The 24,245-nt window shown below is 55.0% G+C and overlaps 1 protein-coding gene across 2 annotated transcripts in view; it reads right to left on the bottom strand.

The window, feature by feature from the left end:
* Nucleotides 1-24,245, bottom strand: part of ECE1 (endothelin converting enzyme 1) — a gene marked incomplete at its 5' end in the record, with an annotated part of 99,132 nt that overhangs the window by 11,123 nt on the left and 63,764 nt on the right. For both annotated transcript variants that reach the window (XM_081086924.1, XM_081086923.1), the window contains 9 exons: nucleotides 623-700; nucleotides 1,388-1,486; nucleotides 2,414-2,524; nucleotides 4,048-4,162; nucleotides 5,754-5,896; nucleotides 12,482-12,673; nucleotides 13,763-13,828; nucleotides 15,112-15,258; nucleotides 17,050-17,171. In XM_081086924.1, coding sequence (XP_080943050.1) covers nucleotides 623-700; nucleotides 1,388-1,486; nucleotides 2,414-2,524; nucleotides 4,048-4,162; nucleotides 5,754-5,896; nucleotides 12,482-12,673; nucleotides 13,763-13,828; nucleotides 15,112-15,258; nucleotides 17,050-17,171 — 1,073 coding nt within the window. The remainder of the gene's footprint in view (nucleotides 1-622; nucleotides 701-1,387; nucleotides 1,487-2,413; nucleotides 2,525-4,047; nucleotides 4,163-5,753; nucleotides 5,897-12,481; nucleotides 12,674-13,762; nucleotides 13,829-15,111; nucleotides 15,259-17,049; nucleotides 17,172-24,245) is intronic.

Raw genomic sequence — 24,245 nt, 5'->3', positions numbered from 1 at the left:
GTCCGGGGACAGGAGGTAACTCTGGAGTAGGGAAGGGGGAGGCCGTACGAGGGGTTCATGCTGTACTCCTCTGATGTTTTAGGGGGTGTGCCAATGCTCTCTGCACCTTCTAAGGCAGTGGTTGGCAAACCGCGGCTCGCGAGCCACATGCGGCTCTTTGGCCCCTCGAATGAGGCTCTTCCACAAAATACCGACTTCTGTGCATGGGCCACTAAGTTTCAATCGCACTGTACGGCCTGTGCGTGGTATTTTGTGGAAGAGCCACACTCAAGGGCCAAAGAGCCGCATGTGGCTCGCAAGCCGCGGTTTGCCGACCACGGTTCTAGGGTGTTTCCTCCCACTGTCAGCGGGGCATGGGGCACTGTTCTGGCACTGACTGCAGGGCACTGGCTGCTGGTGGCTCCCGGGAAGGGGGCCTCGGGCTGGCCCAGGAGACCAAGGAGCAGGGAGCAGCTTCCTCGTGCCTGGCGCATCCCCAAAGCCCACAGCTCACCATCTCAAGATGTCTTCACAGTCCCGGTGCCTGCAGCGCTCCATCCGGACCCAGCCTGCCTCTCCCCTTCCCCAAATGGGGGCCCCGGGGGCAGCTGGGAATGCAAGGGGGCAGGCAGGAACCACTCACATCGTTGAACACTTTGTCGAGCTCCTTGGGGTCCATGATGAAGTTGGGGTAGCCTATCATGTTGTAGATGGCGTCCGCCTGGACGGGGAAGACACGGAGAACAGACAGTGAGTGCCCAGCCGTGCTTCGTGGGGGCCGGGCTCAGGGCCTGGGCCAAGGGGACACAGGGCCAGGCGCCTCCCACCCCAGGGCTTCCTTGTCTCTTTCTGGAAAGACTCCTTTCCTGTCTAAATTCTACTTATCTCTTAGGTATCACTTAAATGTCACTTCATATTTTTTATTTTTTTTAAATTTTTAAAAATATTTATTGATTTCAGAGAGGAAGGGAGAAGGAGAGAGAGATAGAAACATCAATGATGAGAGAGAATCACTGATTGGCTGCCTCCTGCACACCCCGCACTGGGGATCCAGCCCGCAACCCAGGCATGTGCCCTTGGCCGGAACCGAAACTGGGACCCATCGGTCCGCAGGCTGATGCTCTATCCACTGAGCCAAGCCGGCTAGGGCTAAATGTCACTTCTTAAGGAAAGCCTTCCCTGGTCCTCACCCACCAACCACCTCAGGCCCTTCACTCTCCATTAGACACACGGCATCTCCCTGCACGGCTCCCTCGCACACTCAGCATGTCATTTCCATGCGGTTGTGAACGCCATCGCGTGCTCAGGCTGTCCCTCCATCCCGCTGGACTGTCCACCCGAGGGCGGGGCAGCGTCTGGATGTGGTCTCTCCTCCCCCCACCCCCATCAAGCTCCTGGCGGGCCTCGCCTTCTCCTTGGCTGATTTCCGCGTGTCTTCATCCATCCACTTGAGGCTGCTCAGGCTCTCCTCAAACGCCTTCTTGATCTCCAGGATGATCTCGCTGGCCTGTGGAGACAGAACTGGACCTGAAGGGCGGGCCGTGGATGGGTCCCCCACGAGGGAGGATGACGGCAGGCAAAGACGAAACTCTGGTCTTGGCTCAAAGCCTCAGGCTCTCCAGTGCTGGGCTAAGGGGGGAGAGTTTTAGGAATGTTCTGCCCAGGCTGGAGAGGAACGGGCATTTTCAAGGGCAATGTCACAGGCAGACCAGGCAGCAGAAGAGTCCGGACCAGGGGAAGGCGGAGTTTGCAGCAGGAAGAGCAGAGGGGCTGATGGCTGGTAGAACTGGACTCAGGTTCTGCACCAGACAGGCCACTTCATAGGGTTGAGTCTCCGCTGGCTAACCTTTGACTGCAGGTAACATCCATGCATTTAATATTAGTAATAGAAACGATATAGCAGCTACCTCTTATGGAACCCTTACTTTGTGCCAGGTGCTCTTACATGTAGCATCTCATTAATCGCCCCCTGTGGGATGCACACGTTACAGGGGAGGTGAGAACATGGTCCCAAGCCCCCCGGCCCAGGAACTGGTAAATCCAGGGTCGGATTTGGTGCCTTCACATGCTTAGCCACGATGCTCCTCTGCCCGTCCAGAACACACCTGTCACCCTCGGAGTAAGGAAAACGTCAACCCTCAGCCTAGAGCTGCTCTCCCAGCCTCAGGTCGCTGGCCCTTCAGACCCTTGGGAGTGGAGAGGGCGGGACCGGGTGAGGGTTAAACGAGATAACACAGCTAAACGGCCTGCACTCAAGAGCAGTAATGCTCACGAGGGACTCTCATGATTCAGGGCTTTAGGAGACGAGGCCTCGGAGTTAAGGCTGGAGCCCTGGGGAGGGAAGGTCCAGACCAGACCAGAGTGTGGCTGCCAAGCTCACGAGCAGCCATCGCTGGCGTGAAGCCACAGCCTGCGCCCGAGGGGAGGCACTTACTATGTTCTTGCTGTCCTCGGCGAAGGTCTCTTTCACAAACATGGGGCCCAGGGCGAAGCCCAAGTTGTTCTCTGTGTCACTCACACACAGCTTCCAGCGAGGAAGGCAGGTCTGGAAACAGAGGGAGGGGTTACTGGGCCCCTGCCTCCCTCCCAAACCCCGATCATCTGGGAGGCAGCACCAGCTGGGGGCCCTGCTTCCTTCCAGAACTCCAGGGAGACCTTTTCAGACCCCGCAGGAGTTCTTTTAGACACCAAACCAAGAGGCCATCTACTCTTTCCTGAATGCGGGCTCCGTGCACAGCACTTTGCAGGTGGTATTCTGTGTGGCCATCGGAATGACCTGGGAGGCAGAGGGGGGCCCTGGCCAGGTGAGGAAACAGACTCAGCACAGAGGAGTCTCTGGTCTAGGGTCCCAGTGACCAGAACTCTGCCACGCCTGACCCCACACCCCACGCTCCCCCCTGCCCTACCTCCTGGGGGAGGATAGGAATCCTGGTGACAAAGAACCTTGGGAAGTTACCTTGTCAACCCTGAGTAGCAGGAGGACCTTCCCAGGAGGCCAGGACCCAGCCCCATTTAGAGCCTCCAGAGAAAGAACTGTCACAGCGACACTGCCAGACTCTGAAGCATCCCCTCGTCCTGGCCTCACCCTCAAGCCCAGTGGCCTGCAGGACGCCTGTGCCGTTGAGCCAGGCACCCGGCTGCAGCCTTACGGAGCGCAGCTTGGGGAGAGCAAGGCTCGGAAAGAAAGCACCGCGGCTAGTTTTGGCCCCACCGGCTCCCTTGCCCAGCAGCCCTCTGGGGACAGTCTGTATGACCTAAGTGGGGGCCCCGCTCCCATAAATCCGTCGGCTGCAGAGGAAGCCAAGTCCTCTCAACCCTGGACAACAGGTGGCAAAACCCACCCATGTCAGGGCAGCCTGCTTCATAACAGCCCTCAACTGAAAACCACCCAAACTCCCACCCGCAGGCGGAGGGAAAACAAAACGTGGTGTTTTTATACAACAGCACACGACCTGGCAACAACAAGGACCAGCTCCTGATACAGCACAGATGCACTTCACAGACACGCTGAGCAGAAGCCCGACACAAAGGGCACCTCGTGTATGATGCCGCTTCACCCTTCTACACCCACCTGGGGGTGCGGGGTGGGGCTACTGTGAAGGGGCACAGAGAACTGCTGGGTAAATGGGGCGGTGGTTACACGGGTGATTTCATTTGTCAAAACTCACTGAACTGTGTATTTCATACATTTCATTGCATGTAAGTAATACCTTCATTAAAAATAAATATTTCTTTCAGGCCAGAAGTGAGAAAGGAAGGCAAAGGCACTCTAACCTTCTCTAAGTTTAGTCACCCAAGTTCTTTTACGCTTTCCCACCCAGGTGCCTGCCTGGACATCTTCCCCCTCCCCCATCCCCACCCAGCCTTCCCCGGGGGGAAGGCCTCCTGCGTGCTCAGGGACACCTGGGCAGGCCTCTTCAGTGGCCCTCTTTATTCTCTGCCTCTGTCCACCTCCCTCATGAGTTCCATGCCCCTGGAGGGTACCGTGGTCATGCCAACCCCCAACCTGAGGCCTGGCGCACAGTAGGTACTCAACCCGTGTTTGGGGGTGCATAGTAACAGGCTCACCTTCTTGGTTCCATATATGATTTCCATCAACTTCTCGTCGGCATCCTGAAAGCGCTGATCAAGGAAGCCAGTTGTCTTCCGCACCAGGGTCCAGATCATGTAGTTGTTCAGCAGGCTGGGGCCAGAGGAGACAAGACATGCTCAGAAGCGCCCGGGGCTGGAAATGTTGCGGCACTCCCCCCACTGACCTCTAGGGTGCGCTCACACCCAACATTCTGATCCCACGTGCTCTTCCCACGGCCCCGTCTGTTTCTCAGGTAATGAATGCTCTCTAAGCACATGGACTGTCACTTCCAGGGCAGAGCCTCGGTCTGAAAGGCCCTCAGTGCCTAGTGCAGTGATGGCGAACCTTTTGAGCTCGGCGTGTTAGCATTTTGAAAAACCCTAACTGAACTCTGGTGCCGTGTCACATATAGAAATGTTTTGATATTTGCAACCATAGTAAAACAAAGACTTACATTTTTGATATTTATTTTATATATTTAAATGCCATTTAACAAAGAAAAATCAACCAAAAAAATGAGTTTGCGTGTCACCTCTGACACGTGTGTCATAGGTTCGCCATCACTGGCCTAGTGCATTAATCTGTACACCACAAGTGCTCAATAAGTGCTGTGAGCCTCAAACTGGAACCAGCAGGGGAAGGGGTGAGTAAATAGCCATCAGTTTTCTCGGTGGAATACTATGTAGCCATGAAAAAGGAGGTCTGCAGAGGGTTTGGGATGACATGGATAAAATGCTTATGATAAAAGTCAAGGGAGCCCTAACTGGTTTGGCTCAGTGGATAGGGCGTTGGCCTGCGGACTGAAGGGTCCCAGGTTCGATTCCGGTCAAGGGCATGTACCTGGGTTGCGGGCACATCCCCAGTAGGGAGTGTGCAGGAGGCAGCTGATCGATGTTTCTAACTCTCTAACCCTCGCCCTTCCTCTCTGTAAAAATCAATAAAATATATTAAAAAAAAAAAAAGTCAAGGGAGGCCCTGGTTGGGTAGCTCAGTCAGTTAGAGCGTCATCCCCATACGCCAAGGTTGCAGGTTTGATCCCGGTCAGGGCACATACAAGAATCAATCAATGAATGCATAAATAAGTGGAACAACAAACTGATGCTCCCCCACCTCCAAAAAATCAATTAAAAACTAGTCCAGGGAAAAGCAGACCATACCTCGTCACAATGACGGGGGAAAAAGGGATGTGCATTAGAAACCCATCTCTGCCCTTCTCTCACATACATGCTTTCTCTCTCCAATGTGCACACCCACAAACACACACATCCCATTAGATCTACATTCGTATTTTAGGTAAATATAATGTTTTTCTGTAGCTTTCAAAAATTTCTACAACAAATCTTTAAAGTTTAAGAAAACATCATAAATACTAATACGAGCTAACCTTTCCTGGGCCCATTTCGCGTCCAGGCACTATACGAAAACACGGCACATGGGTTATCTCACTCAAGTCTCATCACAACCCCACAGGGTAGGTGCCACTTGTACCCCCATTTTATGGATTCGGAAAATGAACCCGAGAAAGGGTAAGAAACGTGCTCGAGGCTACAAAGCTGGCAGGTGAGGAGCTGGGATTTGAACCTGCGTTCATAACCATGGTGCCCTGCTGCCTCTCATAAGAGCCTGATTCCTGAGTCAGTCTGTCATCGCCCGGCCATGCTGCCTGAGAAGGGGCCCGTCCCAGGCCGCCCAGTGCCCTCACCACTTGTCAGTGTTGTTGATGAGGGCGGAGACCTGGCTGAGGTACTCCTTGTCGTAGACCACGATAGGCTCGGACGCATTGATCTCCACAGGGGAGAAGATGCTGTTGAGGAAGGGCAGCCAGTTGATGGCGGGCGCCAAGGCCTGGAAGAGAAGAGAACAGCGTGATGCAGAGCCCAGGTCTCCAGAGCGTGTCATGGTGCCTCCATCCTCGGACAAAGCGGAGAGCTGGGAGCTGTCCCACAATGCACTGGGCAGATGTCAAACGAAGGCTGCCTGGCTTTCATCAGAGATGCTGCATGTAGAATTCTTTTTAAAAAAATATCCTCACGTGCTATTTTATTGACTGACGTCTCTGAAACATGCTAGAACTCATATGGCTAGTTGCTCAACGTGACAAATTCCTAACCGAAAAGATTTTAATGTAGGAAATGAACATGTGAACATTACATTCAGGTGGCAAAGTTCAAGAGGAACATCAACTAGTATATTTCTGGTTTAATGGAACACAACAGCGTGAGAGTCACGCTCAACACCTTGGTTAAGTAAAGAGAGAAATGCGCAGGGGTGTCAAAGAGGTGTGTACCCCAAAATTGAACGTGATGTGGAACTAGAATGGGATAGAGGAGACTCAGCAGCAGCAGCAAGAAGCTACTGTTGTCCTAGCCGGCTTGGCTCAGTGGATAGAGCATCAGCCTGCGGACTGAAGACTCCCAGGTTCGATTCCGGCCAAGGGCACATGCCTGGGTTGTGGGCTCGATCCCTAGTAGGGGGTGTGCAGGAGGCAGCCTATCAATGATTCTCTCTCATCACTGATGTTTCTATCTCTCTCTCTGTCTCCCTTCCTATCTGAAATCAATAAAGAAATATATTTTTTTTAAAAAGAAGCTACTGTTGACCAAGCCCCTCCCATGCCAGGTGCCATGCCAATCACTCACACATCTCCCAAGTGGCCCTCATGACAAGCCTAGGAGGCAGGTACTGTTATCCCCAGTGTACTGATGAGGAGACTGAGCTCCGACGGGACTTAATGGGTAAATGTGTAGAATCTGGAACCCAAGTGCCTAGGTTCGTACTCCAGCTCTCTTACTTATGAGCTGTGTGACCCTGAGAAAGATGAGGAACCTCTCTGTGCCTTGGGAATCTGGAAAGTGGGGATCATCATCATAACAGAACATATGTCATAGGGTTAGTGTGAAGATTACATGAGTTAATACTGTCTGTTAGACTCAACATGTCGAACACCGATTGTATTCTGACTGGCCTTCTATACAACTGGTAAAGTCAGGAATGACAGCCATGCCCCGGCCGCTGTGGCTCAGTGGATGGAGCATCGGCCCAAGGACCAAAGGGTCTTGGGTTCAATGCCCGGTCAAGGGCATGTACCTGAGTTGCAAGATTAACCTCTGGCCCTGGTGCAGGGCGTGTGCAGAAGGCAACCAATCAATGTGTCTCTCTCACAATGATGCTTCTCTCTCTCTCCCCGTCCCTTTCAATTTTTCTAAAATAAAAAATCATGTGTAGAATGATAACCTTCAGCAACAAAGGAAAAGCCCTTCGCTTAGCTGATGCGCCACAGGAAGCCCGGCAGCTCTATTTTAAGATAATTTAAATTGAGCACCTGCCCAGGGCACAGCCAGCTCTGTGCAACTCAGCTCTTGGCAGGCCGCACTTGCTCCTGGCCCACCGTGCGCCCCGCTACCACGCTCAGAGCTCCCGTTCATTGCAGGGTCTCTGTCCACAGCCAGCATTTCCGCTTCCCCCCAGGCAGCCTCCAGCCAAGCTCTGTGATCTCTCCAGGTTCCAATGATTGTTTTGTGAGTGTTCTGATTACAAAGTTAACTCAACGTTTTTTAAAAAATTGTGGTAAAAATACACATCTAAAATGAACCCTCTTCACCTTTGTTTTTCAGTGTGCAGTTCAGTGGCATCGTTAGGCAACCATCACCACCACCCATCCTGCAGAAATGAAACTCGGTACCTATTAAACAGTAACTTCTCCCAGCTCCTCCTCCGGCCCCTGGGAGCCACCACTCCACCTTCCGTCTTTATGCCTCTGACTGACTGCTCACGTAAGCGGAATCACACAGTATTTGACCTTGTGTGACGGACTTATTTCACTCAGTACTGCCCTCAAGCCAAGCTGCACAACTTTTGAGTGGTCTGCTTTAGACCTGTTTTCCCATATGTCTTGTTATTTTTAGTTATCTTTTTGTCCTGTTATTTTACAGAATGCAACATTTTGGGGGACTTCACGTGCTGTTTTACAGCAGAAGTGCCTGCATGTGTCAATCTCCTACATCCTAGGATGGTACCTGGCACTTTGCAAGAGCTCAACCAACGTTAGCCGTTGAAATCACTGCTCCAGGTCTCCCACGAGTGGGCCTGGGCTCACTCAATTCCAAATTCCGTTTTGTTCCCTCGAAAAAGTGCAAAATGCAAGATGTAGGAAGGTGAGAGAGGCATCGTAAATGGCCTTCGCATGAATCAATAATGTAAAATCTGCTCAGCAGGTGTGGCTCAATGGTTGAGCATTGACCTATGAACCAGGAGGTCAAGGTTCGATTCCCACTCAGGACACATGCCCAGGTTTCAGGCTTGATCCCCAGTAGCGGGTGTGCAGGAGGCAGCCAATCAATGATTCTCTCTCATCACTGATGTTTCTTTCTCTCCTTCTCTTTTCCTCACTGAAATTAGTAAAATATATATTTTTTTAAAAAAGGTCTTCTTTTAAAAAATAATGTAAAATCAGTCTGTAACATCAGCTGAATCTATAACCTGTTGGAAAATACCTACGGAGCCCTCCGTGGGAGAGGCAGCCATGAAAACCCTCCGTGTAACAGACGCTGAGCAACAGTGACTTTCCGGAGGTCACAGGGTGAGCCAGTGACTCTGCAGGTCTAAAACCGGGGTGTGCTCATGTGTCTGGTTTTAAAGGGCAGCTCAGCTGAGCTGCTGGGGAACAAGGACCTCAGAGGATGGAGGAGGGCAGCTCCCACAGGCCAGGGCTTGACAACTGGCTCTCAGTGTGGCTTGTATTTCCACCGTGACCTCCTGCAGACTTCCCACAGAGCTGGGGAGAGCTGTGCCCTGCGGGCTCCTGTAAATGTCTGCCTGCCCCACAGCGAGACAGTCTCCCCGTCTTTCTCTAAAATGGGGACAATCCCCACCTCCCCCTCCCCCTCTAGGGTGGGCTGCTCTGTGCCTCTCGGGACAGCGTGCTCAACAAACCCGAGCTTCCTGTCTTCCCAGCTTGTTCGTCCTGCTCTCTGGTCCTGGCAGGAGCCCCTCGGGCAGGCAACCTCTGGGGCGGCCCCTTAACATTTGTGGCTGCAAAACTTGGAGGTGTTTAGGTGAGATGTTCAAAGAGGGCTCAACACTTAGAGCCACCTGTCTACACGACCTGCTGGCAAAGACCCCTGGGAAATTGGCCAAGTTTACAGAGCGTGACTGTGTACACAATAACACGAGCTTCACAGACGGCAGGCGACTGGGACTCTCCGATCAGGGCACAACCATCAGGAGATACACCTCTACCTGCTTAACACAGACCTGGCCCTTCAGGGCACAGGTGCTCTGTGCAGGCCAGTTCCCACAACTCTGCGGCAGGGTGTGTGTTGAACACCAGGATTTCCACATTTCCAGCCTCTATTCCTGCAGAGAACGCCTAACTTGAACATGCCTGCCTAGATCTGTCTCTAAGGAGATGGCTGCTTTAACCAACGAGGACACTCCACTTGTGACACAAATCCTTTGGGGCGCATAGATGAGCTCTATTTTCCATACCCGCAGCCAAAGAGTACTGCCGGTCAGGTCACCGACCAACCGGCTCAAGTAGGCTTGCAAAGAGGGAGAGAAAAGCAAGATGCTATCAGGCTTTGTCTCAGCTGGAGGATTTAAAGGGGATGGGGCTCGTTCCCAAACACCTTTTGGTGTGGAAGGTCCTGGAAAAGAATGGGAGGGTCCTCAGGCTCCCAGAGAAGCGACAGGAGGATGTCGGATTCAGCGCTCTGAATTCAGGCTCTGCTGGGGGCGAGTCTGGGACCGCTGCACTCGGGGGCCAGCCCCACACTGTGAGGGCCGGAGTGCCTGCCCAGTCACCAGGAGGATGGGAAGGAAACCAGTTTCCAGTAGCCAGCAAACAAGGCATTCTCTACCCAAGGGTGGGATGAATCAAATGAGTTCAGCGCTGAAGACGTGGCTGGGATCACCCGTAACAAAGGAATAATACTAATCATGATGACGAAGATCTATCTGAATTGCACGTATCAGTTTACAAAGTGACATCTCATCCCTTGCTTCATCGCACCCTCTCGCAACCCCGTGGGCAGGCCAGGCAGAGACTCTTATCCGGGAGACAGGTGTCAGGGGCCTGGGGCGGCTTTAAATGTAATTCTTTCTTTTAAAAAAAAAAAAAATATATATATATATATATATATATATATATATATATATATATATATATTTTATTGATTTTTTACAGAGAAGAAGGGAGAGGGATAGAGAGTTAGAAAGATCGATCAGCTGCCTCCTGCACATTCCCCACTGGGGATGTGCCCGCAACCAAGATACATGCCCTTGATCGGAATCGAACCCGGGACCCTTGAGTCCGCAGGCCGACGCTCTATCCACTGAGCCAAAACGGTCAGGGCGAAACGTAATTATTTCTTATGTCCATGAGCCCACTTCCTCTGAGAGACACCACACAGGTTTCAGCCTGTTCCCTAAGGGGCCTGTCACCTCCAGCTGCCAGGGCAGGGGCTGCCACTCCTTTGTCTCCCTGGCACACAGCAGGGGTGAATGAATGAGCAAAGCTCCATTTTACAAGAAAGGAAGCCAAGGCTCAAAGAAGGGGTGTGTGACTTGCCCAAGGTCACACAGCTCATGGAGGGCTGGGCCAGAGCAGTCTTCTGACCCCGCCCAGGGCTCACACCACTCCAGGCTGCGGCCTCTGCCAGTCCTCCCCAGGGGAAAGCTATGCAGCTGGCAGGGAGGAAGAGCAGAATGAGAGCAATGGTGATAGGATGCCTGGGGGTAGAACCTGATAGCCAGGCTGGGGCTGATGTGCCCAGGGCTACTGTGCCTTCTCTGCCGCTCCTGGTGTAGTCAGTTGACATTGTGGCCACCTGGGGTGGGGGTGGAGGTGGGGGCCTGAGGCCTCCCCTTGAGCTGAGAACTGGGCAGCTTGTGCAAACCAAATTATGGTGCATAAACAGCACCTCCCTCGACCTGGCCTCAGAGCGGAAAAACAGTGCCAGATGGCACCCATCACAGGCTGTTGATCTTCCTGACCTCCCCCCCACTGCCCCCGCCCCCAGCACCACTCACCCTGATGCCAGCTTCTCAGGGGACCTAGAGGGCAGCTGGCACCCCGGAGGCCCGGTGGCTATGCTCACCCACTCTCCAGGCTCACCTTCCCCGGCTTCGCCCTGCCCCTGCCCTGGCGCCCTGCTTCTTTTGCTCAAAGCACTTAGCGGTGAGTCTGGGTTGTTTCCTTGTTGGTGGCCCCACGCTCACCTGTCAAAGGGAGGGACGGAGGAGGAAGGGGCAGGGACCTCAGTGCTCTGCCGGAAAAGAGTGAATGAGCCGAACTCTAAAGCATGGGCAGGACTTGGCTGGTCAGGGGGGAGAGAGGGGAGGAGACATTTTAGCCTGTCCCAGACATCCGCCCCAGAGAGAGCAAGGCCCCGCCAAGCAGTCCTGGGTGATGGTAGGGAACAGGAAGATGGGCTGAGGCCACTCGGCTGGCGTCCTCTGTGACCCCGGGGGTGGGGGTGGGGGGTGGGGTAAGGCTGGACACTAACACCCCATGAACTGGAAAGAAGGAACTTGGCAAACTGTGACCTGCAAGTCCCAGGCAGCCACCAGGGGGCAGCCTTTCACAAGGCTGAGCTGTGGAGGGACCTTGCTTCTCAGATGGGTCATGCTCAGTACAGAGCCTCACAGTTCTGACCCTTAACCCGATTCCACCGGGGTCACCGGGGTCACGGTCAGAAGCAGAGCTTCAGTTAGCCAAGCCTGATTCCAATGCCAAGCTCCCCTGTCACACAGGAGCCTCCTGGCCTTCAACTTGTCCCCTAACCTCCAGGCTGAAGAAAGGGTGTAGGGGCCCTAGCCGGTTTGGCTCAGTGGATAGAGTGCCAGCCTGGGAACTGAAGGGTCCCAGGTGCGATTCCGGCCAAGGGCACATGCCTGGGTTGTGGGCTTAATCTCCAGGAGGGGGCGTGCAGGAGGCAGCCAATCAATGATTCTCTCTCATCGATGATGTTTCTATCTCTCTCTCCCTCTCCCTTCCTCTCTGGAAAAAAAAAAAAAAAAAAGTGTGAAGTGTCGACAGAACCCAGTCCTCACATTTACTGTTTGCTGTGTACCAGGCTCGAAGAGCTTGGTGCTTGAGAGATCGGCAATGCCCAGTCAATGTGAGCTATTATCATGACCACAGCCTCCCTGGCAAATGCTGTAACCGAAAAGCAGCCTGGTGCAGGCAAGAGCCTAGCTTTGGAGTCTCTAGCCGTGTGGCCTTCAGCTGGGAAGTCCACCTCTCGGAGCCTCCGTCAGTCTTTCCATCTGAGAAGTGGGTAGAACAACCAGCCCTGCTTCAGAGGGTTGTTCTGAGGACCTGATGAAGTGGGTGTAAAACCCCGGCCCAGCGCCCAGCATCCTGAAGCCCCCGGCCCAGAGCCCTACATCCTGAAGCCCTGTGGCTGCCCCAGATGGCGCTCACGTTACCTGCAGCTCGGCTGCTGTCACTTTGTGGTAGATGAGCTCCTCGTCCCGGCGCTTCTCCTGGGGGATGGTGATGTTGGCCAGCATTGTCTCAAAGTCCAGGATCTGCTGCATCTGGGGGCGCACGGCGTCCTCGTCCCCTCCGCCCAGCAGCTTCCCCAGCTGGACCATGTAGTTCAGGTAACCCGTCAGCACCTGTGGGACCCCCGAGCCTGTCAGTGGCTGCCACCACTGCCCCTGGTGGCCCAGCGCAGGGAGGGAGGGGCTGGTGCTTTCCCCGGACACCCACCGGAAACAGCTTCTAGAATGAGTTTGGCAGTGCACCGCTTCACGGCTCACATGGCCCTGGGGACCAAGGCCCCAGGTCCCCAGGAGGGTGGGTCCCTGCTGTCCAGGTCCTCATTCCCTCCCGCATGCTCCTCCCAGAGAGCCGTCTTTCAGGGCCTGGAACTCACTTTTTCTGAACTGTCCTCTGTGGCCCCCCAAACTCCCATCTAAATTAGGTCCCCAGGTTACCTTCTCCGTTCACCTTCCTTATCACCATTTGTCATTATGCCTCTAATTGGTGGTTAATTAACATCTGCTTCCCCTACTAGACCTGAAGCCCCATGGGGCAGGGACCAGGCGGCCTTGTTCAACACTATCTCCCCAGCATTAGGCATAGCAGGCACTTGCTCAATACAAGTGGGTGGAATGATGAATGGATAGAGGAGGAACCTCAGGCCAGGTCTCCCCGGGACACCGGATGCAGCCAGGGGGATGGGAAGGCGTGGGTTTTAGAGTCTGCGGGTCTGGATAGGCATCTCAGACTCCATCAGCTAAGAGACCTTGAGCAGATCAGTATTGCCTCTGAGCCGTACTCCCTCCTCTGAAGTGGGCAAGGTAAAAATAATACCCAGGGACAGATGAGGTGAATGAAGGGCAGAGGAGACGTTCCGTTTGGTATCTGCAGGGCCACTGGAGGGCCACAGGTGCTGTGAGTATAAAAGGCCCAGCACCCCCAGGTGGCAGGGCTGTACCGCTGCATCGCTCTAGAATGGGGACACACGATACCTGCTCCCTGCCTATTGTGCCCACGATGCCTGGATGTGAACCAGCCTCACTCTGGAACGGGGCCATATGACAGCCGCCCTGCCAGGGACTGCGTGTCACCTATCAGGTAAGTGACACCTCTGGGTTCCTGTTCCTCTAGCTTCAAAGACCTGAACACTCGGGGGACACGGGGTGGGGGACCAACCAAGGGAGCTGGGGGCGGAGCCACTCCCTTTGCAGAGGCCCACTCACCTTCTCATTTTCCGTTTTGTTCAGGTAATAATCCCTGGAGGGCAAGCCCAGGCCAGCCTGGTCCACCTGGAGAGGAAGGCGGGAGTGAGAGGGAACCGCCTGGGGCACACGCACCCTGCAGGCCTCCACCCACCGGAGGAGCAGACAGAGCCCCGCTCCTCTCTCCACACCCCCGAGGGCCGGCAGAGCAGCTCTGCTCCATAAAACACTGCCCAGGACGGAGCCGCGGTGAAGAGCCCCTCACAAGCTGTGGAACCTTGGTCAAGTCACTGACCCTGCCTGACCCCCAGGTTCCTCATCTGCAAAATAGGGGGGAAATAGCTCGCCCTCAGGCTGGAAAGGGGATTCAAGGAGACAGTGCCAGTAAAGGGCTTGGTGAGTGGGGGGCTGGTGAGGACTGTCCATTCCCGATAGTTATGGCCGCACCTTGTCAGACCTAAGTAGGTGTTATTATAATGCGTTTGATCTCTTCTCGGCCATTTGGTTAAGATCCAGTGTACAGTTCATTTCATTGGAAAGGAAATTGAAGCTCAGAAAGGTTGAGGCACTTGCCCAAGGTCACACAGGGAGTGAATGGCAGAGAGCGGTGGGAACTCAGCCTTCATGGAGAGAGAGGTGTACTCAAAGCCATTCCAGGCAGAGATACAAAGGCTGGAGGCTGAGGTGGGGGGACCAAGACATGGCTCCAGCTGAGACTAGGGCAGTGGTTGGCAAACTCATTCGTCAACAGAGCCAAATAGCAACAGTACAACGATTGAAATTTCTTTTGAGAGCCAAATTTTTTAAACTTAAACTATACAGGTGGGTACATTGTTACTAACTTAATGAGGGTACTCCTAAGCTGGCCTTTGCTAAAAACGTCCTCAATCTGATTGAGGTACGGTCGAGGTCGACCCCTTCCAACTCTCCCATCCACACTCGTCTTGTATACTTGTTTCGTCTGTCTCCTTTCCGAAAACCGACTTCTGCGCATGGGCCACGAAGTTTCAATGGCACTGTATGTGCGCGCCCGCACGTGGTATTTTGTGGAAGAGCCACACTCAAGGGGCCAAAGAGCCGCATGTGGCTCTCGAGCCGCGGTTTGCCGACCACGGGACCTCATCCCTGGAGCCCACGGTGACATCGCAGAACCCTGAAGATCCCTTGGTGTTGCAGCAGCCACACCAACCCCAGGAGGCAGCCTGTCCTTTCCAAACTTCTTGCCGGTCAAGCTCTCACCATGGGGAGCCAAGACTGTCTGCCAGTCCAGGGCAAGTCCCCTCCCCAACTGCCCCAAGGCAGCGCTTGCTAAACTCAGAACAGCCCATGAGGTCCTGCCCGCTCCTTCCTGGAATTCCAGGTCAGCTCACCTGGATCACGTTGCTGTTGGAGTTTTTGGAATCGGCACTGACGTAGACGGAGAAAAGGGGCGAGGTGCGGTAGCGGGATGTGACCGCCTCCAGGACCTCCTGGAAGTTGTCCTTGTCCCAGGGCCCCGTGATGTTCCAGCCCCCGAGCTGTGCGGAGGAGGGAGACAGGGAGGGGATGAGACTGCGGGGAGACCCCCGTGTGAAATGCGCTTCTGAGGCTGACAGGCTCTGTGACCCTGGTCAGCCACCTGACCGCTCTGAGCCTCAAGAGCAAATGAAAGGGAGGCCGTCATTACCCAGAGGTCCCGGCTGGAGCAAAGAAGCGCCCTCGACAAGGGAGCCGCGGGTCCACGTGGCGGCTGCTCCCTGGTGGCTGGGGGCGGGGCCGGGAAGAAGACTTTTCCGGGACTCTGTTTATTTTTCTAGCACTAAGTCACATGAATGTCATTCCTACCGAAGCATAAATTCAATCGTGCCTAAAGCAACATATTTCATTTATTTTTAAGTTGTACTTATTTATTTTTCCATTACAGTTTACTTTCAATACTGTTCTATATTCTTTTCAGGTATAAGGAAAGCTCTAGATTTTTTCAAAGATTATCTATTTCAGTTTCTCTCAGAGTTAGATTTTTTTTTTAAATATATTTTATTGATTTTTTACAGAGAGGAAGGGAGAGAGATAGAGAGTTAGAAACATCGATGAGAGAGAAACATCGATCAGCTGCCTCCTGCACATCTCCCACTGGGGATGTGCTCGCAACCCAGGTACATGCCCTTGACCGGAATCGAACCTGGGACCTTTCAGTCCGCAGGCTGACGCTCTATCCACTGAGCCAAACCGGTTTCGGCCAGAGTTAGATTTTTAAAAATCTCCTTGGTGTTCCTGGTTGGGCTCATGTTGGAGGGGGAGGGACGGTACAGCCCCCGGTACCCACAGCTCCCCACCCGCCCCAATGCCTCCCCCTCTCCCCGAAGCCGAGCCGGGAGGCGGGCAAGGGCAGCGAGAAAACACCCTCGGCCACCCCTGTGTGTGCGCCAGGCAGCCTGGCAGCCCCGGGCCAGGAGGCCATCCAAGGCTGACCGGAAGGTGCCCAGGAAGAAAGACTCTTTCTCCTGGTCAGGGGGCTGGGGAGGCCCTGGTCAGAGGGAGGGCTCTGCTTGTGCTGCAAGACTTCCTGTTGCTCCTTGTGGACACACCCCTATCACACACAGACACCCTCTGAGGACAAGGAAGCAGTAACACAGAGAACATTTCATCTGTCAATACAGCCCCTGCCCCACACGCAGATGCAGAGGCACATGTGTGTGACAGACCTCCCCACACAAGTACACACACAGATGCCCAGCGGGGTCGCCTTCCCCGAGTGCCGCTGGGACCCTGCCCTGTGCTCTCGCACGGCCCTCAGCAGGTGGCATCTGGACCAGGGCCCAAGGACAGGGAGGAGGACAGTCTCCCGGGTGTCCCAGCGGAAGGGGCTGTGACGCTGCCCACTGGGTTTGGGAAGGGAAACGGCAAACGGCCCCTGAGTCTACTGTTAGTCATAGTTCGATTCCCAGTTAGGGCACATAGGTGGTGGTAGGTGGGGGGAGTGGGGGGGGGTTGGGGTTGATCACCAGTAGGGGGCGTGCAGGAGGCAGCCAATCAATAATTCTCTCTCATCATTGATACTTCTATCTCTCTCACCCTCTCCCTCCCTCTCTGAAATCAATACAAATATATTTAAAAAAATAACAACAAATACACACCGGACAGTCCCACCCACAGAGAGATGAGCATGTGCACGCACACGCACACGCACACAACCCTGGCACTGCCAGCAGACAGGCTCCACCATCCACGGCCGGTCCTGGTGGCAGCTGGGCGCTGGGACAGAAGCCAGAGGGGCAGGCAGGTGGCACGGGCGGGGCAGATCGGGAAAGTCTCCGGGAGGAACTCACCCTCTCAATCATCTCCATCAGGGGCTTGGCCTTGAGCTCCTCGATCTTGGTCTCGTTCATACACGCGCGATAGTACACCTGGGCCTTCTTTTCTGCTTCGCTCACACTGGCTGTGGAATTTTCTGGAATGACAAGAGAGCCGTTTGCGACATGCCCCCCGTCCCGCTGGGAGCCCTGGGTGGTCCTCTGCAGGCCTAGGGCCCTGCCTGTCAGGGCAGCGGTGAGGAGCTGTCAGAGCAGGTCCGGGACCGCCCCAGGGCACAGCCTGGCAAACGGAGGTGCCCCTGCTTTGAGCTGCCCGCAAACAAGAAGAGAGTAAATACACTGCTTCCCCCGCCCTGGTGGTCGGGTGTGCAGACGTGTCCCTGGTTGGCAGCGTGGGTGCCCAGCTGGGGGCCGGTCTGCTTCCCCCCTGGCCGCAGGGCCCCAACACCCCCGCCTGGTGCATGGGACAGAGGCCTGTCTGGGCTTCAGATCCCAGCTGGCCTTCCCTGTGATAAAGACTGGAGGTGGGCGGCAGCCTGAAAGGCCTCATTCATTTTATGAATTTCAGCTTCTTCCTCTGAGGGCCTGGGCATGTTCCCCAGACTAACAGTAGACTCAGGGGCCGTTTGCCGTTTCCCTTCCCAAACCCAGTGGGCAGCGTCACAGCGCCTTCCGCTGGGACACCCGGGAGACTGTCCTCCTCCCTGTCCTTGGGCCCTGGTCCAGATGCCACCTGCTGAGGGCCGTGCGAGAGCACAGGGCAGGGTCCCAGCGGCACTCGGGGAAGGCGACCACTTCCTGCTGTTCAGGCCACAAGGACCTACTATGTGCCTGAGCTTTCGTCTCAGGGCCCCGACCCGCTCAGTTCCCTCTGTTCAGCTTGCTCCCTGGGGGGCTCCTCGCTGCTCTGGCCACTTTGCCTCAGTTCATATTTGTCTTTCCTGGACCCTGAAACTCCCTCCTTTGCTTCCTTCAAAAATAACCCAAACCCCACGTCCTCCATGAAGACTTTTTTGGTGGAAAGTTACCCATTCATCCACTAAACAGATGCTTACTCTGTGCAGGCTTTGGGGGTGCAAAGACAACCTCCCTGTCCTCTGGAAAAAAGCCAGGTGGGGAGGGGGACGACGAGAGTGGGCTGGAAGAGGTTTATGGGGGCGAGGAGGACTATGTAATACTTTCAACAATAAAGATTTTTAAAAAAGAAAAAGCCTACCTTGGCCCTTCTGCATGGGACACTGTCCAACTCTCCTCGGCCTTCAAGGCCCCTTCAGGGGGCTCCCAAGAGGTTCATTCATGTGGGCTCGCAGCACTGAGCACCTACTGGGTGCCAGGCACTGGGCTGGGCACCAGGGTTTACAGCCACGAATAAGACCTGCTCCCACCCCCAAGGAGCTCAAGGTCTAACAGTAAACACAGGCGTACAAAGATGTGGACCTGAACACAGACGTACAAAGATGTGGACCTGAACACAGATGTACAAAGAGGTGGACCTGAACACAGATGTACAAAGATGTGGACCGCGAAGCACCAAAGTGCTTTAAGGCAAATGGTTCTGGAACCCAGAAAAGAAGTCACACACTTGGGTGGGGTGGGGCCCGGGGGCCTCCAGAGGGCGTCCTATTTGAGCTGCTTCTGGAAGGTGAAGTTACTCACCAGGTAGGAATGAGGGCGAGCGGTACTGGGTTTGGGGGGAGCTGGAGAGTGTGCGGAAAAACAAGCATAAAAGGGCATGCAGTTTGCAGAGAAGAAATCCATTCGCAGCCAGTTGGTGCAGAGGACACGAGTCACTTCCTGGCTGGTCTGATCAGCTTGCCCGGCCTCATCCTGAAGCTCCCCGCCCCCAGTTCTTACCCTAAACTGCACCACGGTGTCCAATGGTTGCAGAGTCAGCCCTGCCTGGCTGAAGTCAGGGGACAGCCTGAGAGGGAGGGGTAGTTTACAGGGCGAGCGGGTGACAGCGTGCCAGGGAGCAGTGATGAGGAGCTATGGGGGCACACTGCCCTGCAGGGCAGCACCAGCATGTCCCCGTGCCCCTCCCCTCCGAGCAGGAGAAGAGCTCCCTGGAGGAAGGGCAGGGACTTGTCCCTGCTCCTCACACTCAAAAAGCAGCAAAGCGAAGTGTTCCCCACCCCCTCCCGGGGGCTGCGTTTCTACGACAACACCTCCCAGCAGCTCGGCTCCTGGACGGGAAAGCAGGAATCCTCACTGGCTGGCCACATCTGGCTCTGGCCATGACCCTGAAATGCCAGGGCCAGCGTCAGGGGAGGTACACTCTGTGCGCTCTGGCCCATCAAGGGGCCGGGCACCTCCCTCCCCCAGTGCCCCAAGGCCATCCAGATAAAGGCCCACAGAAAGGCTCCAGGGACAAGCTGGCTGGCTCATTACAGCAACTTCCAGGCGGCCCCCTCCCCCACCTGTTTGTAGGAGGGGCGGGAAAGCAGCCAGCCTCCTCCTCTCCTTCGGGGTTCAAACTTCCCCTGAGCTCTGCGCCCTGGGTGTCACTCCACCCATTTCCCCAAAAATATTACCAAGTTCTTATGGCTTGGTGGCCGCCAGGCTGAGTGCGGAGGTGGCATAGGCAACACGGACGCGAGTCTGACGTCATAGGGCCCGCAGCCCGCACAAGGGCGAGACAGGCAGGCAGCCATGACAGTCACAAAGGCCTGGGATTACACAATGGGGCACCTGTAATAAGAATGACCTGAGGCCGTGGGGGAGGATGGCCCGGAGGCAGCGATCCCTGTGAGCTCTCCATGAGCTCCACGTGGAGTGGACATGGGCTGCCTCGCCCACCAGTCCGGGCACTGGTCGTGCCTGCTCCCCAGCGCCGGTGGGCACACAGTAGCCACCAGCGACGCCTGCTGACAGCACAGAGCCCAGTGTCTGCTGCTGCTAAGACGGGCACAGCGTCTGGGGGGCGACAGGGCGATGAGGGGCAGCTGCACACTGCCCGGGGAGGAAATGAGGCAGCTGGGGCAGGAAGGGACAGGAGTGAGGGTCCCACCCGGAGTCAGTGTTCACACCCCCTGATTCCCTGGCTGACCTGGCTGGGGCGGGAGCCCTGGAGAAGGGAAAGCCCCTCCCCTGCTCACCCACCTCCTCACAGGGCACCTACTACCTGGCAGGCACCAGGGGGACAAGAGCTGAAGGGAGATGGCCAGGTGGGAGCCACTGTAACAGTGAGCGGTGAGGGGCTGGGCCAGGTGGCAGCAGAAAAGGGGAGAGAAGCGGAGGGAGCGGGAGGGAGAGGAGTCAGTCCAGCATGCTGCCCAGGTGTCTTGGTCTGAGCAAAGGGTTGCTACTGAGGTTCGGAAGGCTGGGGTGGGGGCAGGGGTGGGAGTGGAATAGCTCCTCAGATGTCTATTTCACCTGAGATGTCTATCAGGCATCCAAGCGGACCTCTCTCTGGGTGGGAGTTTACAGAGCCGTGTCTTGAACTACTTGGAGTACACAGACCCTGGCGTATACAGACACCTTAAACTTGGCCACGAGCCCCAGCCCACTCATTCGCAGCACGGGCAATATTGCCCCCAAGGGGAAGAGAATTGGTTCTTAGGGGGTAAGAAACAACTTACTGTTTTTATTTTTAAAGGAGTTTGTTTTTTTTCTAATATATTTTTTATTGATTTCAGAGAGGAAGGGAGAGGGAGAGAGAAACAGAAACATCAACGATGAGAGAGAATCACCGATCGGCTGCCTCCTGCACATCCCACCACTGGAGATCAAGCCCAAAACCTGGGCATGTGCCCTGACTGGGCATGGAGCTGTGACCTCCTAGTCCACAGGTTGATGCTCAGCCACTAAGCCACGCCAGCCGGGCCCCACTTACTCTTTCCATGTGTACATACAGTGTGTAACAGGTTTACAGTACATCTGTGGTATTGAACTTTTAGGAGGAGGCAATAATGAAAAAGGTTGAGAAACACTGCTGGGGCTGATCTGGGCCCTGCACCTCCCAGCTGCCACCTGCTACCTGCCGCCTGTCTCCTCCTCTCCTCCTGTCCACGTTCCTGCCCCAGGGCCACGGTGCTCACTGTTCCTCCTGCCACACTCTTCCCATCACACCCATGTGGTCTGTTCGCTCACTCAATTCAAGTTCCTGCTCGAATGTCCCCCCCCTCAGAAAGCCCATCCTGCTCTGCCTCCTCTTCCCTCTCAGGCCACACATGTTCTTTGCATTTTTTTAAAGCCCTAATTCTTCATAATCACATTATTTACTCATTTATTTGCTTACTGGTTGTCTCTCCTGCTGGAATGAACTTCCACAGGAAAAGACTGTCATATTCCTGACGCAATGTCTGGGACCTAGCGATGTCTGGCACATAGCGTGCAATAGAGTCACTGAATGAATGAATGAATGAATGAGTGAATGAGTGAGTGAATGAGTGCATGCTCTGGCAGCTCCACAAAAAGAGGTGTTGACCACTTCGGCCTGAGGGGGGAGGCTTGGGTTCAAAGTGAAAGGTGCCACAGACAGTTTCCTCTCCGGGAAAAGCGTGGTTTCCTGTAAGACACCCTAGCCGAGAAGGTTCCATGGGACCAGCAGGGAGGAATCAACAGGCAGTTCCCAGAACTGAGTCGGGAGGTGGTGGCACTGCTAGGGCCCCAGTGGAGATAATGTGGCTCCCAACTGCCTGGGTCCTTCCTCCTAGCGAACCCAAGTTCCAGAAACTTCCTCAGTCACTTCCCCAAAGTCCCAGGGAGGAAAGACAGCACACCATTTAATCGGCCTGCTTCTTCCTCTGGGAGTTTATACTGGCACAGCCCCCACCTCCCACCTCACTCCCCGGGAGGAAAAAATGGCCAGGCAGCTGGGCGGCTGCAGAAATGGGGGTTACTGGGAATTCTGGCCAGGAGTTTGGGGGGGGGGGCAACTCCACATCAGAGCAGGACCAGTGTTTGTCTTAGATAAACCCACAGACTCAGCTCAGACAATCCCAGCCCTCAGGAGCCCCACCCTGTGAGGGGATGTGGGGACCTGATAAAGGAGTGCCTTTTGCTGCAGAAGAATCAAAAGAATAATAGCACGGCCACCACTTCCCCTGCCCACTTCAGGCCAGGCCCTGTGCTGAGACCTGTTCGTCAGCACCGACACCCTGGGGTGCACAGGATCACCTCCTGTCTAGGCGCCTGCCTAGGGCAGCAGAGCATCGTCGGTCAGCCTCCCAGAGAAAATGAGCTGCTTCCTGTGTGTGGGTGTGGCTGTGTGTGCATCTTGTCATAACCATCTCCACCAGTGGGTGTTAGTATCACGCCCAATTGATAGGCAAGGGGTGGGGGAACCGGTCCAAGGTCACACAAGTGAGTTCCGAGGCTGCCAGGACGGGAGCCGGAGCTCTCTCTCTGCTTTCCCTGCCTTGCTTGCAGGCCGGACACCCCCTCCCACCCTCGGGCCAGGTCATCCATCAGGCCATTTAACCGTCCCCAAAATGGGAGGGAAGGGCCGGCGGCTGCAGCCACGGCACTGGACAGAAAGCATTTCCTACAGGTTCCGGATGACGCAGGAAGATGAAACTACATTAGACAGTAAATACTGGAAAAATAAATCCGAATGAAAATACAAGAGCTGTCACAGGTGACAGGATTAATTGCCCAGTTACTGACATGGACAAATTTAATGCTACAGGAATAACTCTGTATGTGTTTCTCGGGGAGACGTGTCAGGGGGAGGAGAAAGGCAGGCCGCTAACTTTTTCTTCATGGAATCTGTATTGCCTGAATGGTTACAATAAGCAGGCATGAATTTTTTTTGCGTGTAATACTCTCATAATGTAAGACGTAGTAAATGTGATGGCTACACACAATGTAATTGTAGCTGGAGCCGGAGAGGCCCTTGGGTGGCCATGGGAGGCATGAGGGAGGAACAAGTTTGAGAAAAGTCTCGCAGGACTGAAAGGGGGTGGGGTCGGGACTCTGGATGGCAGAACAGTCTGTGCTAAAAGCACACGCTGGCAAGCCCAGGGCAGCCCAGCCCGAGAGGCGATCCTTCCCCTGATAAAGGGAGGACACACTCTTGTCTCCCATGAGGACAGCCCAAGCTGGCAGCTGGGTGGGCGGCAGTGTCTCATGGACGAGGCATCTGTCTCATGCAGCTGAGGTCACTGCCCTCCAGCCAGCAGGCTGCAAGGACATGCCACGGTGGCACGAGGCCTAGTTCAACCCACCTGCTACAGATCTGCCCGGATTTCCTGTGAGGGGCTAGGGCAGCCGTGGGCAAACTACGGCCCGCGGGCCGGATCCGGCCCGTTTGAAATGAATAAAACTAAAAAAAAAAAAAAAAAAGACTGTACCCTTTTATGTAATAATGTTTACTTTGAATTTATATTAGTTCACACAAACACTCCATCCATGCTTTTGTTCCGGCCCTCCGGTCCAGTTTAAGAACCCATTGTGGCCCTCGAGTCAAAAAGTTTGCCCACCCCTGGGTAAGGGTGAACTCACTGTCAGACAGGGGAGGTCTGCCCAAGGTCACGTGCAAGCTGATCCTTACAGCTGCTCTGCATGGCCAGCTGATAGTCCTCACCAGCACTCTGCCTGTGCCCTCTCCTCCTTCCACCTGGGGAAGGTCACCCCAGGCCAGGTGGGACAGCCTGCATACCCCCCCTTGCCTGGTCCAATCCCCATTAGCCTCAGCTCCCTCCTGAAGCCCGCTGGCTGACCCCTCTGTCTTGCGGAAGCTGAAACTAGCTTGGCCTTAAGCCCAAGAATGCACTGGCCCACGCTCCTGGATTTTTTGTCACCCACTCACCTGTCTCCTGGCTTTTCAGGCATTTCCAGGTACCAAGGCCTGAAGGTGAAGGGCCAGTTCCAACTAGTTCCCCGTAATGGGCCTGGAGCGAGAGGACCCCAGGATGTACCTCCTGGGGAAGCTCCTGGTCAGTGTGACATGGGGGTGGCCCCAGCTACTGTGTTCACCAGGCCTGGGCCAGGTCTGGCCCAGCCTGGAGCTCAGCCACACAGGAGCTTGAACCACTGTGGCCGCTCCGCAGCCTCCCCGTGGTGAAGGTGACTCAGCAGAGTCAGTGGAGAAAGCATGTGGGTATGAGGCCCCACAGCCCTGGGGCTGAACCCCAGCTCCACCATTTCCTAGGAAATACGTCTCCTCTGTGTTTGTGAGCCTCATCTGTAAAATGGGCAGATACAGCCTACGCCGTGGCTTTAATAAAATACAAGCAAACAGCCCAGCACGATCGTGGACTGATAACTGG

Source organism: Myotis nattereri (genome assembly GCF_964212035.1).
Source record: "Myotis nattereri genome assembly, chromosome: 3".
NCBI classification, from domain to species: domain Eukaryota; kingdom Metazoa; phylum Chordata; class Mammalia; order Chiroptera; family Vespertilionidae; genus Myotis; species Myotis nattereri.
This window is presented reverse-complemented; position numbering and strand designations above follow the sequence as displayed.